The sequence below is a fragment of the Eupeodes corollae genome, chromosome 1 (assembly GCF_945859685.1).
Source record: "Eupeodes corollae chromosome 1, idEupCoro1.1, whole genome shotgun sequence".
NCBI lineage: Eukaryota > Metazoa > Arthropoda > Insecta > Diptera > Syrphidae > Eupeodes > Eupeodes corollae.
This window is the reverse complement of record NC_079147.1, coordinates 160131577-160148344: the sequence shown is the minus strand read 5'-3', so window position 1 is coordinate 160148344 and position 16768 is coordinate 160131577. Positions and strand designations below refer to the sequence as shown.

Sequence of the window (16768 nt, the reverse complement as noted above, 5' to 3'; positions counted from 1 at the left end):
TTAAATTGTTTCGTTTGTGTACCACAAAAAAGTCGAAGGTTTATAAATCAGTGTTATTGACCACTGTAAACATATATGTATTTTATTCTTTTTAGGTATTTTGACGATCCTCAACATAGACAAAAAACAGTTGAAATGTCTGAGCAAGAAGTAAGTTTTAAATAATAATAATTTATATTTTATTTTAATTATCGGTCATTTAGACCTTATCCCTATTCAAAAGTTCATTCCTTATGGGGTTTTCCATGGGTAAAATGAATCAATTTTTTTTTTATCTAGATCTTTCCATTATTTTTGCATTCCATGGTGTAGAAATAAATTAATTTATTTTTGATTTAAGATCAAATCTGCAGTTCTGTATTTTTCAGCAGATTTACGACTCTTTGCACTAAAACTAATACAATTATAAATAAATATTTAGATAGAAGTTTGACAGCTTATCCCCCACCTTAACACGTACACGAAGTTTTACGATATACCCAATGACAGAAGAATAAAATAAATCCAATCGTGTTTCATGCGCCACTAAAAAAATCATTTTTTATGGAAATATGAATTTACCCATGGAAAACCCCATTAATTTACCACTATATAAATGTCTATAAACTTCAATTAAGTTTGAGGCACATTTTATGCAATGATTTAGTACACCTGAAAGTAACATATTATATATTAATAAAAAAAAAACATTAACAAAATAAATAAGTTCAAAATGTATTTCATTTTCAGACTCTAAGTTGTGTGTACATAAAAAATGGCCAAGTTGTCAACCACGATCAAAGCTTCAAAGCCGATGTCTACATAGAAAATGGAATCATCCAGTAAGTAATGCATTTAAACCATTAATCCCGCGCGAAAATGTCACTGGGAAATCATAATGTATGTGTGTTATTACACTCAGGCTTGGTGTGTTATTAAACTCAGACGTTTGTAGAAAGACGCAAATAAGTGCGAAAGAGAAAGTAGGTGAAATAGAAATACTTTAAAAAGCAAAAGCACTCTATACAAAAACACTCTATATAAAGATATAAATCCCCGGTAGACATCTTGGTTTGCCTACAAGCTAAACCGGAAATCAACCTCATAAACTTTTTCATAGTGTGCGTGTAATTTCTCCTCCAATTTATTAAATTTCCCCAAAAAACTCAGTAAGTGTGTCTATGTATGCGTGAAAACACGTCAATTTTTTCTCGTTGAATTCGTTCACATTACAAATACAACAATGTAAACAAATGGGTTTTGGAGGGTGATACGTACGAAGGATTTATATCTTTACTAGAGTGTTTTTGACTCTATATGAAGATATAAATCCTCGGTAGACATCTTGGTTTGCCTACAAGCTAAACCGGAAATCAGCCGGTCATAGTGTGCGTTCAATTTCTCCTCTAATTTATAAAATTTCCCCAAAAAACTCAGTAAGTGTTTCTATGTATGCGTGAAAACACGTCAATATATCTCGTTAAATTCTTCCACATTACAAAAATACAACAATGTAAACAAATGGGTTTTGGAAGGTGATATCAAAAACACTCTATATAAAGATATAAATCCTTCGTACGTATCATGTAGTAAAAAGTGCAGTTTTCTTTTAATATTATCACACTTTGACTTTGTGAATGAGAACAAAATATGAAAGAGAAGTGTCAAAAACACGCAACCGAAAAACATCCAAGTGTAATAATGCGAGATTGACGGGATGAGTGTTCAAAAGAAAATATGCTAAACACGAAGCATACAGAAAGTCTGAGTGCAATAACACATTATGAACAGAAAAAGTTGGCCAGTCCATTTTTCTAAGATTTCCGATAATTTTCTCAGACGGATTGACAGATCAGAAACATGACCTAGCCATATATGTACATATAGGCGTTGCATTTCTTCTCTTCCTCTTCAAAATGTGCGAAAGAGAATTCATGAGAATTTGAATCATAAAAATTCAGTTCTCAGACTTCAAAGGGCAAAACAGAAATGTTGGTTATTTTTCTAAATATACAGAAATCTCTGAAATTTTAGATATATAAACAAGCCATTAATTTTTGCAGTCAGTCTAGCCTGTCCTTTTTGAATTTTAAAATTAAGGAACGACATTTTTTAGCTATTGTTGATCTGTCAACCTGCCAAACATTAAAATTGAAAAAAAATGTATAACTTTAAATGCAAAAATAAATAAAATATGATAAGTGAAGCCACTACTAACTTCTTTGAAAATGTTCATAACAATTGATGATATAAGTAATTAAACATTTCCTAGATAATTTTTTTTTAGTACCAGTGGCAAGTGCTCAGGATTGTCATGCGAGAGGTCTTGTGTTCAATCCTATCTCTCAACAATGTGCTAAAGTCAAAATCCCGGATAGGCTACTTTAACTTTTGCAAACAATTTTTCTTATAAGAGCAATGGATCCGATGGTCCATTCAACTGTTGGGAATTCCAATTAAGGCGCCAGTTATAACTATTATGGGTTTTCATCATTGAAAACAAACCTTGGAATTTTTTTGGCAGGTTCATAGCTAATATTGAAAATTTCTGTCATTGAAAAAAAATTCCTGATTAAAATCCACCGACAAAATTTTACTGACAGCAATCTGTCATTGGAATTGTGTGGAATTGAAACACAAATCAGTCGAACGATTCGTTTCACTTTTGAACATTAAAGAAAATGAATTTCCTTCTGGAAAATAGAAAAATAAATGCGCAATAAAACTTTGTTTCCTGAAAAAAATTCTTTGTGTAATCATCGATCGATCAGTACATAATTTTCATTTCTAATCAAAGGAAAACACCATCAAATATTGATTCAAACATTTTCCGAATCGTTTTCAATGAAAGCTATAACTGGCTCTCAATAGGTCCGTTTAAGCGTATTTGCTTTGTTTATTTTACGATCGTAAAAGGCAATTAGAAATGAACCTACCATTTACTTAAACTAAAAGAAAGATTTAAATTCTTAAAACCTTAACAATGGGTTGTTTAAAATGTAGAGAAATTGTTTTTTCCCAAGCAAATTACTTTCTTCTTGTAAATAAATTATTCACGTTGACAGTTAAATAATTTGAACTAAGCTCCCGAGTTGAGTTGTGAATTGACTGCGTTCAATCTCAGATAGATAGGGTAAAATAACAGCTGAGATGTCAAATAAGGAATCCAAAAGCATCCAAGAATGTCTGGTGTATGTATATTATCTGACAGAACAGCTGATTCAACACATGGTCGAATTTCAAGAAACTTGAAAATTGATTTCAGCTTTTTGAATTTCTTAGTAAACAAAAAGATACAAAATGTTAGTTGAAGTTGTATTTGAGTATGTTCTGTACATAATAGACAATGAAGAAGCTATTTGCCCCCGAATTGGCAATTATGATTTTTTTTTTTAAACTTCAAAATTAAATCAGTTGAATTATCCATTGAATGTTTTATCTTACAACGATTTTGACTTCAAAGCTTAAATGTATCTCTGCTTTTTGTGAACAGCAGAAAGTTGTTTTTATTTGTTGACAGCTATCCAACTCGTTCAACAAGGTATATAAAAATCCTCCTATTCAAGATACTCTATCCAACACGAGATTGAACGCAGCCGTTGTAACCAATTATACATATTTGACACTTCAACAATGAGTTTTTGAACGATGTCATATTGTTAAAAATGGTAACAACCTTTACGTTTAGGAACGACAATAGTTTTCTAATATATGTAATAATATGATTTATTTTACCATTAAAGGTTCGTTGGCCCTGCTTCTGAAATTAGTGTACCTCCTACCGTTAAAACAATTGACGCTTCCGGCAAGCTTATTATTCCAGGGGGTATTGATCCACATACCCACTTCCAATTGAAATTGTGCGGAACTGTTACTGCTGACGATTTCTATCATGGAACAAGAGCGGCTATTGCTGGTGGTACAACGACTATTAGTAAGTTTAATTATAAACTAAAAACAATGTTTTATGTTAAACACAGTTTTTAAGCTTCTGATATATTGATTATTTTTTTAAATTATCCTCGTAGTTGATTTCGTTTTGCCCGACAAAGGGGAGTCTCTCATCGAGGCTTACAAAAAGTGGCGAAGCTGGGCTGATCCTAAGGTCTGCTGTGATTATGGTCTTCATGTTGGCATTTCATGGTGGTCCGAATCTGTTTCAAACGAAATGAAAACTATCTGCGATGAGTTAGGAGTTAATTCATTCAAAATGTATATGGCTTACAAAGGATTATATCAATTAGATGATACAGAACTATTTGAAGCATTCGAAAGAATCCGTTCATTAGGTGCTCTAGCTCAGGTATATATTTTGGTAATTTTCTTAATAATAAGAGCCACATGTTTTTTTTAAGGTTCACGCGGAAAATGGTGATATCATTGAAAAAAATATAGCGAAACTTTTAAAAGCCGGCATAACAGGTCCCGAGGGACATGAACTTTCCCGTCAAGAGGAAGTTGAATCTGAAGCAGTCAATCGGGCCTGTATAATAGCACATCAGGTAAAATTATATTTTTAATATTCATTTAAACATTATCTAAGTAACTATTAACTGTATTAGGAATAAATCTGCTTTTTGTTATAAAGTAGTTGGTAAAGCTGAATTAAAAAGTAGTTTGTTGTTAGCTTTTTATCGGAAATTGGGCTATTGTTTCTAAAAGTCCCGACATATGTTTTAGTATGAGATATTTTCGTTAATACAAATTAGCTTTACATATTTCAACACAAAACTGTTTTTTTTTTTACATTTAGTTTACAATATCGTTATCTTTGCATTTCAGAAATGCTACAAAAAAATATGCCCTAAGATATTTGCACACTTATTTTAAAATTTTAGAATGGTTTTGTAAATATTGGCCTCTCAATTTGAAGCCACCAAAACTAGTTCTCCTGCCTCACCATATCTCTTCGGTCCCTATCGGAAACAGTCCTATTGAACCGAAGGCACTTGGCTCCGTCCAGTGCGAGGACGTCTTGACTGTAAAGTTTTACGGCTGACGTGGTAGATTAGCGAAACCGCCTCCCTATCCTTTATCAGCCCTCGATTCTCTAAATAGAGGAAAGCTGTTGCCACTTAAACGTGCCCTTTTGTAGTCTCATTGTTGGGGTAGTAAGCCTTAAAAATTAAGCTGTTAGTCGACGACATCGCTCTAGCAATGTGCCCCTACCAAGCTTCAGCAAGAAATTATCTATTATGTTTGTACTCCGGCTTTGGTGTTCTGTGTAGTCCAAGGCAACATCGCAGACCTTGTCTCTCAAACACCCGAATCTTTCCCATTTGAGATGGGACAACGTTGAACCATACCGGGCACCCATAGGCAATCATCGGCCGGATAAGGGCCATGTAGCAAATCACCGTCACCCTGCTGACAAAACGGCTGTTAAAAAACAACCGCTTTGTCAGGGCGAAGGCTTCCCTAGCTCCGGGCAGAGCACCACTCATATATCTGTCGAAATACAAGTACTGATCCAACCACATTACAAGGTACTACACTTTCATTCGCCGGTGGCTCTCGATTTGGTCCAACGATCACTAGATTTTTCCAGTTCTTTCTCGTATCCCTTGAGGCTTCATACAGCGAAGTCCTGCTAACCAGAATAGTTTCGCATTTTTGAATGTAGATTTTCAACTTCCACTCATCGCAATATTACTGAATCTTGTCGAAGTCACCCTGCAAAAGTGTCTTGATAACCTCAATTTTTGGGGCCGTTCTGTACTCAATTAGGTCGTTGACGTACGCTATTACCTGAGTCGGCCTTGCTATCAGATCACTGGTGTAAATGCTGAATTAGATCGGCGAGTTAACCACTCCCTGCTGAAGACCATTTTAATATCAAAGACTTTGGTAGATGTTACATTGCCAATTTTGATAATAAACCTTCTGCCATTAAGCATTTCATAAAATATAGACCCTCTAACCATAAGGTGTCGAAGGGCTTCTCCAAGTCAACCAGCACCCGTATATTGTCTTTTAGATTTGTTCCACTGGATATCAGAAACAAGCTTAGACGCAGCATGAAGACTGTCATGTCACAGCTTCCTGAGGTTAATTTCGTATTAAAATGTTGGATATACCATCGGCACCTGCTGACTTCTTTTTATTTAATGAATCGAAGATGTGCTGGAGCTCTAACTTCGAGACTAATAGCAATTGTCCCGTTTAGCCCAAGGAAATGACAGTATCGAAGCACCAATGCAAAAAAATATACATATTTACTCCAAGTTCAGAATCCGCTGACTAATCTGCACTGGCAATCAATTTCAACTTTGACATTAATTTTGCAGCACAGTAAAAGTATTAAAATACAACTTTCAATGTATTAGCTAATTAGAAGCAGCTGAGATGTCAAAAAAGGAATCCAAAGGTATCCAAGAATTTCTGGGGTATGTAGGTTACTGACAGAACAGCTGATTCAACACATGGTTAAATTTCAAGAAACTTTAAAATTGATTTCAGCCTTTTGTATTTGTTGGTAAACAAAAAAATACAAAATGTAATTTGAAGTTGTATTTGGAGATGTTCTTTACATAATATAGACGATGAAGAAGCTATTTGCCTCCGAATTTTAGAAGGTTATTATGACCTTTTTTGACTTCGAAGCTTAAATGTTTCTCTGGTTTTTTTGAACAGCTGAAAGTTGTTTTTATTTTTTGACAGCTATCTCAATACAGCTATCCAACTCGTTCAACAAGGTATCTAAAAATTCACCTTTTCAAGATACCCTATCCAACACGAGATTGAACGCAGCCAATCTGTTTGTAACCCATTCATCGGAATTTGTGACATTGACATACAAGATATGGACTGTCAATAGCCAACTTCACGTTGTCGTCAACAATTTCTTAACGCTACTAGTGATACTGTAGGTTCAGTGGAAATATGAACAAACTTTTATATTTTTTTTTTATCTTGTTTATTTTGCTATTTTGTTATTTATAATAAAAGATGTCCTTAAGCAGTATTCACATGATCAACGTACGACGAATAAATTACAAAATGTGGGCTTATATACGTTTAAAGACATAATTCCACACAAATTCTTAACAAAACGATAGCAATATAGTTTTTATTTGATTTATGATGCTTACTTTTACTTTTAAATATCATATATTAATAAATTTAAGAAAACAAATGTATTCGTCGCGAAAAAATTGCAGTTGATACGAACTGTCAAACGTTATTCGCGTTCCACATTATCCACACTCAAAAAGAATAAAATAATCGCGCTTACTTAACCTACAAAAATTCATTCTTGTTTTGGTTTCGGTTGTGAATGGTGTTCATTCGCGACGAATTAAAAACTCTCATGTGAAAGAAATGTCAAAATCGACGAATATTCGTTCATTCGTTGGTCGTTGGACGTGCTCATGTGAATAGTGCTTTAGTTTTTTTCGGAAAAAAAGCTTTCAAGACCTAGAAACAAGACATGGCGTTTTAAAATTATTAATTATTTTTTCCGCCAAACATTCAAGAGCGGAAGCATATATAAATAGGTGGAATCAACTTTAAATATAAGGGAATAAGAATCAATGCTTATGATACTTATTGGGCAGGTTCAGACAACATAAGGGACTTGATTTGGTAACTTCATTCTTTGAACGCAAATTTTCGATTTTTATTTTGTATAGTTCAGAAATATTACTTATTTCTTTTCCAATTTGACAAGGAACCCCTCTCCAGAAAACATTAAATGAAGGTGTGCAGAAAATAAATAAATCAATAAGTAATAAAGTTCAGCTCTCAGTTGAATGAAAAAACTTGATCAACTGTCAAATTGACATAAGGAGACTTGACTTCATTGTTAGGAAGATAATTTTTTGGCTAAATTTCCTTAACCTGCCCATTGTTTGGAAGGTTCAGGCGACATAAGATAAATGCAAGTTTCTAGAATCGGATTGGCCAGCCGTTAAAACAAACCTTCCAATTAAGCAACTTTATTGGAAAGTTGACTGAAAAGTTAATCAAGCAAAATCTTACTGACTATCAAGTCCATTCCACTTGTGTCAAAATGAAAGCTAACCATAATTCAACTCAAAGCAAAACTTTATTATTCTGTGGTCTATTATTTTCCGCAAAATTCTATAGTTAAAATACTCCTTGTCAAATTGGAAAAGGAATAAGTAATATTTTTTAAACTCCAAATTACAAGTCGAGATAAACTTGTAGCCTACCTGTGGAGTGTTTTATAGACAATTACGTTTTTTGTAGTTTTTGCACGTTCAACTGAAGGTCTAAGATAGTGAAGTAAAGTTTGGAGTTTGACATTTAAAAAAGTAATTAGTTGCCTTGGACAAAATTTACATTCAAAGAATGCAATTCACTATGAATGAAGTCCCTTATTTAGTCCGAACCTGGTCGTTGTCATGGAGTCATTTGATCGTAATTCGAAGGCACAGAAATGTTAACGTTTTTATATAAATGTATACATCTAATTCTAGTTGTTTTGTATTCATGTAATAATTTTTTTTTAATACTTCAAACTTCTTAACCTTTGGCGTATCGTTTGAAAATTAAAGGCCGATTGTCCATTATACGTCGTACATTTGATGAGTAAATCTGCTGGTGATGAACTAGCCCGTGCCAGAAAACGGTATAAGAATCGTGGGATCTTTGGAGAAACATTGGCAGCAGCACTAGGCACTGATGGTACCCGTTCTCTTAATAAATGTTGGCACCATGCAGCAGCTCATGTTTTAAGTCCGCCATTACGTCCAGATCCCACAACTCCAGAATATATGATGAAGTTATTGGCAAAGTAAGTATAAAAAAGCTGACAATTACTTATCAATTATTATTAATGTAGAAATATAATTAATAATCTATAATTTTTCTTAAAATATTTCTTTCCACAAATTATAAGTGATGACCTACAAACAACTGGCAGCGATAATTGTACTTTCAACAGGAACCAGAAAGAGATCGGCTTAGATGACTTTTCGAAAATTCCCAACGGTATCAATGGTGTTGAAGATCGCATGTCTATAGTGTGGGAGAAAGGGGTTCATGCTGGTCTTTTGGATCCTTGTCGTTTTGTGGCCGTAACCAGTACCAATGCAGCTAAAATCTTTAATATGTTTCCTAAGAAAGGTCGCATTGCTGTTGGGTCGGACGCCGATGTAGTCATATGGAATCCAAATTTGACGCGTAAAATCTCCAAGGACACACATCACCATGCATGTGACTTTAATATTTTCGAAGGCTTAGTTTGCCATGGAGTTCCAGAAGTTGTCATCGTTCGAGGGCGTGTATGTGTTGAAAATAAAGAGGTTGCTGTTGTTAAGGGATATGGACAGTTTATTCCCTGTGAAATACGTTCTCCTTTTGTGTATGATGCATTTGAAGAAAATGCCAAAAGTGACAAATGAATTGCTTTATTAATTATTATATTTTTTTACTGACAATAAAAGTTCATAATTTCAAGAAAAACACATTTCTTTCAATAAACGTTTTTATAGTTTTTATCTGTATATTACAAAGAAAAATGTGTGGGTGCTTTTTTTAACTATAGCAGTTTTAAAAAAAGGTGAAAACTTTGGTTAACCCTAAATATCTCATGAACCATTGACTCTAGAGACTTGAGACTTTTATATAATATTATGTATATTTTATATTGGTAAAAATTGAATTGCGACTCAAATATCTTATCAAAAATTGAGATTATGGCTTCTAACTTTATTTATCTTATAAAAAATATTGTTTTCAACATTCGGAAAAATTTTGAGAAAAATCGAATTGACAGTTTTTTTTACAAAAAATAAGAACCTAACAAAAAAACAGTACTAATATTTGGTAAAATTTTATTTTCGACTCAAAAAGATTTTCAGAAATTTTATTTCACAGAAAATATTGTTTTCGATATTCAGTAGTTTTTTTTTTATAAAAATCCAACAGTCGGTTTTTCAAAAACAAATAAAAATTGTAAAAAAAATTGATATTCGGTTCTTGATATCTCTCAAATTAATTTCATTCATCCAATTTGTAAAAATTTAAGAAATGCTACTAAAATTGGTAAAAATTAGTTTTCGACTAAAAATCTATTTAACAAAACTAGATTTTCATACTAAACTATTGCTTTATATGGAAAATGGATCATTTTTATATAAACAGACAGTTATTGGTCTTTTAACTAAATTCGTTCGTGTGTTCACTGCTCAGGTGTTCCAAAAGGCTGTATAATAAGTCCGTTTATTTTTTAAATGATATTACAAATAATTTACAGGGAGCAGTCTGTTATGGGGATTTCTTTGTGAAGATCTTGGCCTATGCTGATGACCTAGTAGAGTTCTCTGATATCCCTGTGTGATTGCAGTTCCAAATAAATAAACTTATGGTCCAGTTAATAAAGGTTTTCACTTTAAAAAAATCCAACAGTTTTAAAACTTGGCACTTTTACTAAGGGATGTCTGGTGTGACCCAAAAAAAGAATCCGACGTGCACTCTAGCGGCAGTTAAGAGAAACACGGAGTTTGTTTCAGTTTTTCACGTTTATCTCGAAAACTATTCGTCGTATCAAAAAATTTTGTTTCACAAAACTAAAGCTCATTAAATTTTATAAAAAAAAAACTTTTATTAAATTTGTCCTATTTCCTTAAGTTTATAAAATAACTCTAGCGGCAGTGAAGAGAAACAAACAGTTTTTTCGGTTTATCTTTAAAATTTGTTGGCGTATCAAAAAATAATCTTCCAAAAAATTAAAGCTTATCAAATGTTATAGATAAATATAATGCTAATTTGTTTATACTTGTTTTAGTTTGTAAAATAACTCCATAGGCATTTAAAGAAAACATATGTTTTTTACACGAAAAGAAAGCTTATAATATTTCTTAAAAAAATATGGTATGCATTTTTTCGTGTTTTTAACTGTCCACAAAAAAAATGTAGTTTTCAATTTGTATGTCCCTTCTTACTTCTGAAACTCGTTGGCCCACTATATGGATAATTGCCTGCATGTCTAGAGAATAAGCATTGTGCAAGTTACTTTATCATCTCCAACGATGCCACCCGTTATTAACATGATTTCATTTGTAACTGGAAATGGAGGATGACTTTGGAACCAATTTGACAGCTTTGCAATCTGACTACGCATTTTGATAGACGGTACTCAGATGAAGCTTCGGCAACGATTTCTTTACTTTGTATATGGTGCTGGTCAACCACCAGGCATTTTTGGTGAAATTTGCAACCCAAACAGCCAGCATAGTGCTATGCAGTGTAAAGAGCAGGGGCGAACGCAGGGGGGGGGGGGGTTTTGGGGGTTAAACCCCCCCCCCCCCCCCCCCGAAATATCAGAATATGTGCAGTAAACAAATATCCTTTATTGTTCAACAGAAATGATCTAAAATTATTTTCTCAAACTATGTTAAACGAAAAATTTGAATAAATTTGCTTCAATTTCAAAACTCAATCAAGCAATCTACGGGAAATTTGAAAATGCGAAAACAAAAAAAAGAGAACTGTGAAAATAGAAAAAAAAATTGAACATGCATAATGCATATGAAAATTAAGTTTTAGCTTTGAAGTCAAAGTCAAACTATTTTGTGAATCGTGAAAGCAAGTCATTTTTTAGCATTTTTTGATATTTACATCTGATTTATATTTAGTTTTTGAAAACTTAGAGTAAAATGAGTAAAAATAATATTCTGAAGTGAACACAAATGCTACAAGTGCAACAGTTACGAATGCTGACGAAAAAAGTCCCCTCACAAAAAAGCAAAAACTAGAGGTGTCACAGAACAGTGAAAACCGAAATGTAAGTTATTATATTGCAGTATAAAGCTGCTGTAAAAACAATAGCACCAAAAACATATTTTCTTGTCTTTTAAGAATAAAGTTAAATCAATATCTATGGAAAAATAAGCAACTGACTTCTAAAAAAATTAAATTTTAATCATACATATAATTTTTTCGAAAATTTTTTTTTCAAAACCTACTCTAAAAATAGCTGGTGAAATAATAGCACCACTACTACATTTCTTAACAAAAAATTATTACTTTGAAAAACATGTAAAACAATCAACAAAATTGTATTCTAAATAGTGTGTTGAAATAAAATTAATACTTCGGGACAAAGTTTTTGTTGGCTATTACCAACGCACATCGCCTAGTCATCGGTCAATATCCTGGAATGTTCTATAGCGAAATATTTTTCCAGGAGACCTTTATTACGTCCCACAGTGCTTCGTTGCTAGTTGGTTTCATTTCTGGAACTGCTTTGTATAAGTCAGCCCACCACATTTTCAATTGGATTGAGATTAGGCGACTGGACTGGCCACTTTTTCACATTTATTGTATGGAGTTGGAACCAAACAAATAGCCTTCTTGCTCATATTTGTGGGTCTTTAACCTCTTGGAAGACCGACAAAAGCGGAATTTCTTGATCTTCATAGGAAAGCATAATGTTTTTGAAAATGTCAATATAAACGTGTTGATCCAACATTGGTTCAAAGCCATAGTAGGAAAAGCAAGCCCAAACCATTATGCTTTGTCCTCCATGACCTACCATTTTGAGAGTGAAATTTGAGTTGTTCTCCGCGTGATCATTTTCCTCCAAGCAAAACAATTTTGCTTTCGTCCGCCCTTAAAAATTACGCCATGTTTCTTATGGTGAAAAATGTATTAGTGGTACTATTTTTGTTACCGGCACTGTACGTACACTCTGACTGTATTTAAGACACACAATATTGAGTTTGTATTTAAAGTAGAACAAGTACTGAGCAAAAGCTATATTTGTTTGTAAGATATTATACTGGTATACAGTGATAACAAAAAAAAAAAACAAAGCGACATTAATTTGAAAGATACTCGTAGATAAGTAAATTGATTAGTTTTGTTAAATAGATTTTTAGTCGAAAACAAATTTTTACCAATTCAAGTAGCATTTTTAAAATTTTTACAAGTTGGATGAATGAAATTGATTTGAGGGATATCAAGACCCGAACATCAATTTTTACCAAATTTACGTACTATTTCTTGTAGATTTTATTTTTTTATGAATAAACGGACTGTTGGATTTTTATAAAAAAAACTACTGAATATCGAAAACAATATTTTCTGTGAAATACAAAAAGTTTGAAGACAATATTTTTAATTTTTGTAAAGTTATTTGAGTCGAAAGTAAATTAGTATTTAGTATAGTTTTTATTGTTTTTTATTAGGTTTTTATTTTTTGTAAAAAAAAACTGAAAGTACTCATACGCCGTAGTGTGTGTGTCATCATCATCATATTCATCAATTAAATTTAAATAAATCAGATTACAATTTGACAAAATCTGTGTTACATTATTATTTTGTAGTTGATCTAAAAGATAATGTTCTCGGGTCAGCTTGTATTATATACATACATATACAAAAGTATAGATATAGGATTTGAAAAGTACGTTATTTCCCTAAATAAAATTAGAAATTAGAGACAATCGTTTTTTTTTATATACGGGAAAGCTACCTAGATAAGGGGCTAGTTTTGCACCTAGACACAATCGTTTACTTTTTGAAAACTATCCACAAATGCATCTTTTTGATAATTGTGTGTTCCTCTTTTTAGAATTTATTTTTGCATACTGCATAAATACATTGGTACTACTTGACATACTTTTGTATATGTAAATCAAACAAATAAATTATTCAAAAGCTGAGTGATCATTTTCGTTTATTCTAAATCTGTAAGTGCTAAGCTTTGCTATAGACCTTATGTTACCAATAAAAAAAAAAGCGATAAGAAAAATAATGATTGTAATGAATATAGCAAGTCATGAAAAACACCACAAAATCAAAATCTAGGAAGGTAGCCGCTATCTAAATGATTTGACAAACTTTCTACAACTGAATTAAAAACTTTATTATTTTATCCATAGAATTATGTAAACGACATTGCAAGTTTTTGTCGGAAAAAATTAAACGATAATGAAAAACACGAAGTTCTTGTTCATTGTTGGGCTCCTGATGTAGATTTTAAGTTTCCAATACCTGGCCAGAGAAATTTAAAATTTCAGTACTCTTGGTTACGTTCTTTTGCGTGGTTGGCTTATTCTGTTGCAGAAGACGGTGCTTACTGCCGATATTGTGTCATATTTGCATTAAAATCCGTCGGGAAAGGATCTCATCAGAACACAAATCTATTAGTCAGGACTGCGTTTCGAGATTGGAAAAAAGCGCTTGATAAATTCAGAGAACACCAAAATAAAAGTTACCATAAAGGCTTGATGTTACTTAACATCTACAAAGAAATAGACATCGATTATGAGGATGTAATAAACATTATGGCAAAAGTACCAAGGCGCTTGGATTTCACTTTGTAAATATTCTGTATATATCTAACCAAAATGTATAATATGTAGATAACTACATACGAGTATGTATGTGTATATATTTAATTTTTATTCAAACGTGTTTATTAGTACCTACATATGTATATAAAATAGTGCCAAAAAAGCAACAAAAAAAACACTTGAAATTAAAAAAAAAAATAATATAACATATATTTATTGAACCCCCCCCCCCCCCCCCGAAATTTTTTTTTGCGTTCGCCCCTGGTAAAGAGTATTATATTTGGACGGTGGGTAGATTATGAATGGAAGAGGAATGATTTTAGTTTTTGCACTTAACAAACCTGTTGGTATTGCGTGCATGTAGCCTTTCCATCCTGGAACATCGAAAATGCCAATAAACTTTGATAGCAACCAAAGAGTGTCATATGGTTTTGGCTGTAACATTTCTTCGGAACACGCATTTACATTCTCAAAAACTAATTTTTTTAATTCGCTTTCTTTTTTCTGAAATGTTTCCAAAGGAAGTACTCCAAGTTATCCAGTGATTTAGCACAAGGTAGTTTTTTCAGCTTTTGACTTCGTTTGTCGGTTTCTTTTCCTATGGAAGTAGATACAGCGATGCATTTAACTCCGCCGCAAGAATGTAATGTATTTAGTCCACCAAATGTTCTGACATTAAAGTCCACATTACCAAACAGAAATTGGTTAAATGAACCGCTGGAATCTGGTCGTGTGTGGCAAATAGCAGATATCTCCAACAACTGAGCTTCACGGCTGCTTAGTATTGGCAACATGAATGATCTGGGACGCACAACTAATATAATGCTATGCCCTATTGCGATGCACTTCCTTTTTCTATTTTCAATGTTCGTTTTCTTTATTATAAGAGTTTCCAGAAACGTTTTTAGGCTTTAACGTACACAATCGTCATCAATGTGTTTGAAAAAACATCAAACAAATTAATATCATGTAGAAGATTATTTTTTGATACAACAAATAGTTTTTAAGATAAACCCGAAAAAAAACCGAAAAAACGTATGTATCTCGTCACTGCCGCTAGAGTTATTTTATAAACTATAACAGATATGAACAAAATCATCGAAACTTTTTTTTATAAAATTTAATGAGCTTTAATTTTGTGTAAGAAAATTTTTTGATACGACTAATAGTTTTCGAGATAAACGTGAAAATTGAAATAATTTCCATGTTTCTCTTAACTGCCGCCAGGATCATCACCAGACATCCCTACCCTTAGTAAGTGTGCCAAGTTTCAAAACTGTTGGATTTTTGTTCGTTCATTGACTGGACTATTAAACAATTTTGCGATTCGTGAGACCTTAAAAATTAACATTTCCTAACTAAAAATTATAATTTTTAAACCCGTCGAATAGTAATGTAAGAAACTGAACAATAGATGGTAGCACTGTTAAAGTTTTCAGTAGTGAGTGTTACCCACCCCTTAAATTACTTAAAATTTAAATCTTCCTGTTAGCGAATTGTGAGTTTGGGCTCCATCTCAAGTTATGCCAACAAAATGCTTGCAATGCATTGATGAAAAGAAAAACTTCTGCAAGAATGCGGCAAAAAAAAAATTGATAAATAAAAGCTTTGAAGTGGCCACAGGAAGAGATCGAAAAAAAAAAATACTAGACGAGACGCTCATATGGAACGAAAAATTGAAAGAATGGTAAAGGCTGACCCCAAAATAGCTGCTGATATTCAAGCAAATGATGGAATATCGCTTAACCCTCAAACTTTCTGCATTCAAAGGGATATAATGGTCGCACGGTACAAAAAAAACCTTATATTTCAAAACGTCTTTGGGTCCGACGCACAGTGGGTTCCCTTCATACTAAGCAGTGCTCAAAATTCAGTATCCTATTTTAAATCATCACTACTGTTAAATATTGATACTCATTGCTATAGCAATGAAATTTTGTAAATAATATGTTAAAATAAAAAAGTATTCACAACAATTTTTAAAGTTATTGGGTATTTTATTTTTAAGAAATGAATGGTTCTTCAATTAACATTTCAATGACTTCAGGGTGAAAAATTTTCCGGTTGATCACTGGCATTGCGCCTGTATAAGTTATTAGGGGATCTGAAGAGATAATTAAAAACATTCGTCATAATATCCTTTCGTGATGTTTTCCTGCTTAATTGTTCCCGATATACTTTGAAATCTTTGTTCCCAGCCTCCTGATTGGAAGAAGAATAAATAAATAAATTGGGTGGCGCAACAGTCCTTTGAGAACCAGGGCCTAGTGACTTACAGCTCTCAACCATTCCTGTGTGCGAGTAATGTTGTCAGGAATGGAGGGGACCTACAGTTTATATGCCGAATCCGAACGGCTAATTTGAGAAAGCACTTTTTCATGACAAGAGTTACTCTTGGAGAATTTGTCAATTCCTCGCAAGAGGCAGTACCCGTGAAAAGACTTTAGATGGCATAGGCAAGGATCGAACCCAAGACCTCTGGCATGACAGTCCAACGCACTAACCATCATGCCACGGGTACT

The 16768-nt window shown here is 32.9% G+C and overlaps 1 protein-coding gene across 2 annotated transcripts; it reads left to right on the top strand.

The window, feature by feature from the left end:
- Nucleotides 1-85: 85 nt before the first annotated feature.
- LOC129940657 (dihydropyrimidinase-like) lies at nucleotides 86-9443 on the top strand. 2 transcript variants are annotated; one of them, XM_056049057.1, is made up of 7 exons: nucleotides 86-150; nucleotides 730-821; nucleotides 3723-3913; nucleotides 4008-4282; nucleotides 4335-4481; nucleotides 8499-8737; nucleotides 8843-9443. In XM_056049057.1, exons 1-7 carry the CDS (start codon nucleotides 136-138, stop codon nucleotides 9345-9347), a joined length of 1464 nt encoding a protein of 487 aa, XP_055905032.1. In that variant the 5' UTR covers nucleotides 86-135; the 3' UTR covers nucleotides 9348-9443. The 2 variants fall into 2 exon arrangements, with proteins under 2 accessions (XP_055905032.1, XP_055905033.1); XM_056049058.1 differs by lacking the exon at nucleotides 8843-9443 and having other exon boundaries at nucleotides 8499-8741.
- Nucleotides 9444-16768: the final 7325 nt, after the last annotated feature.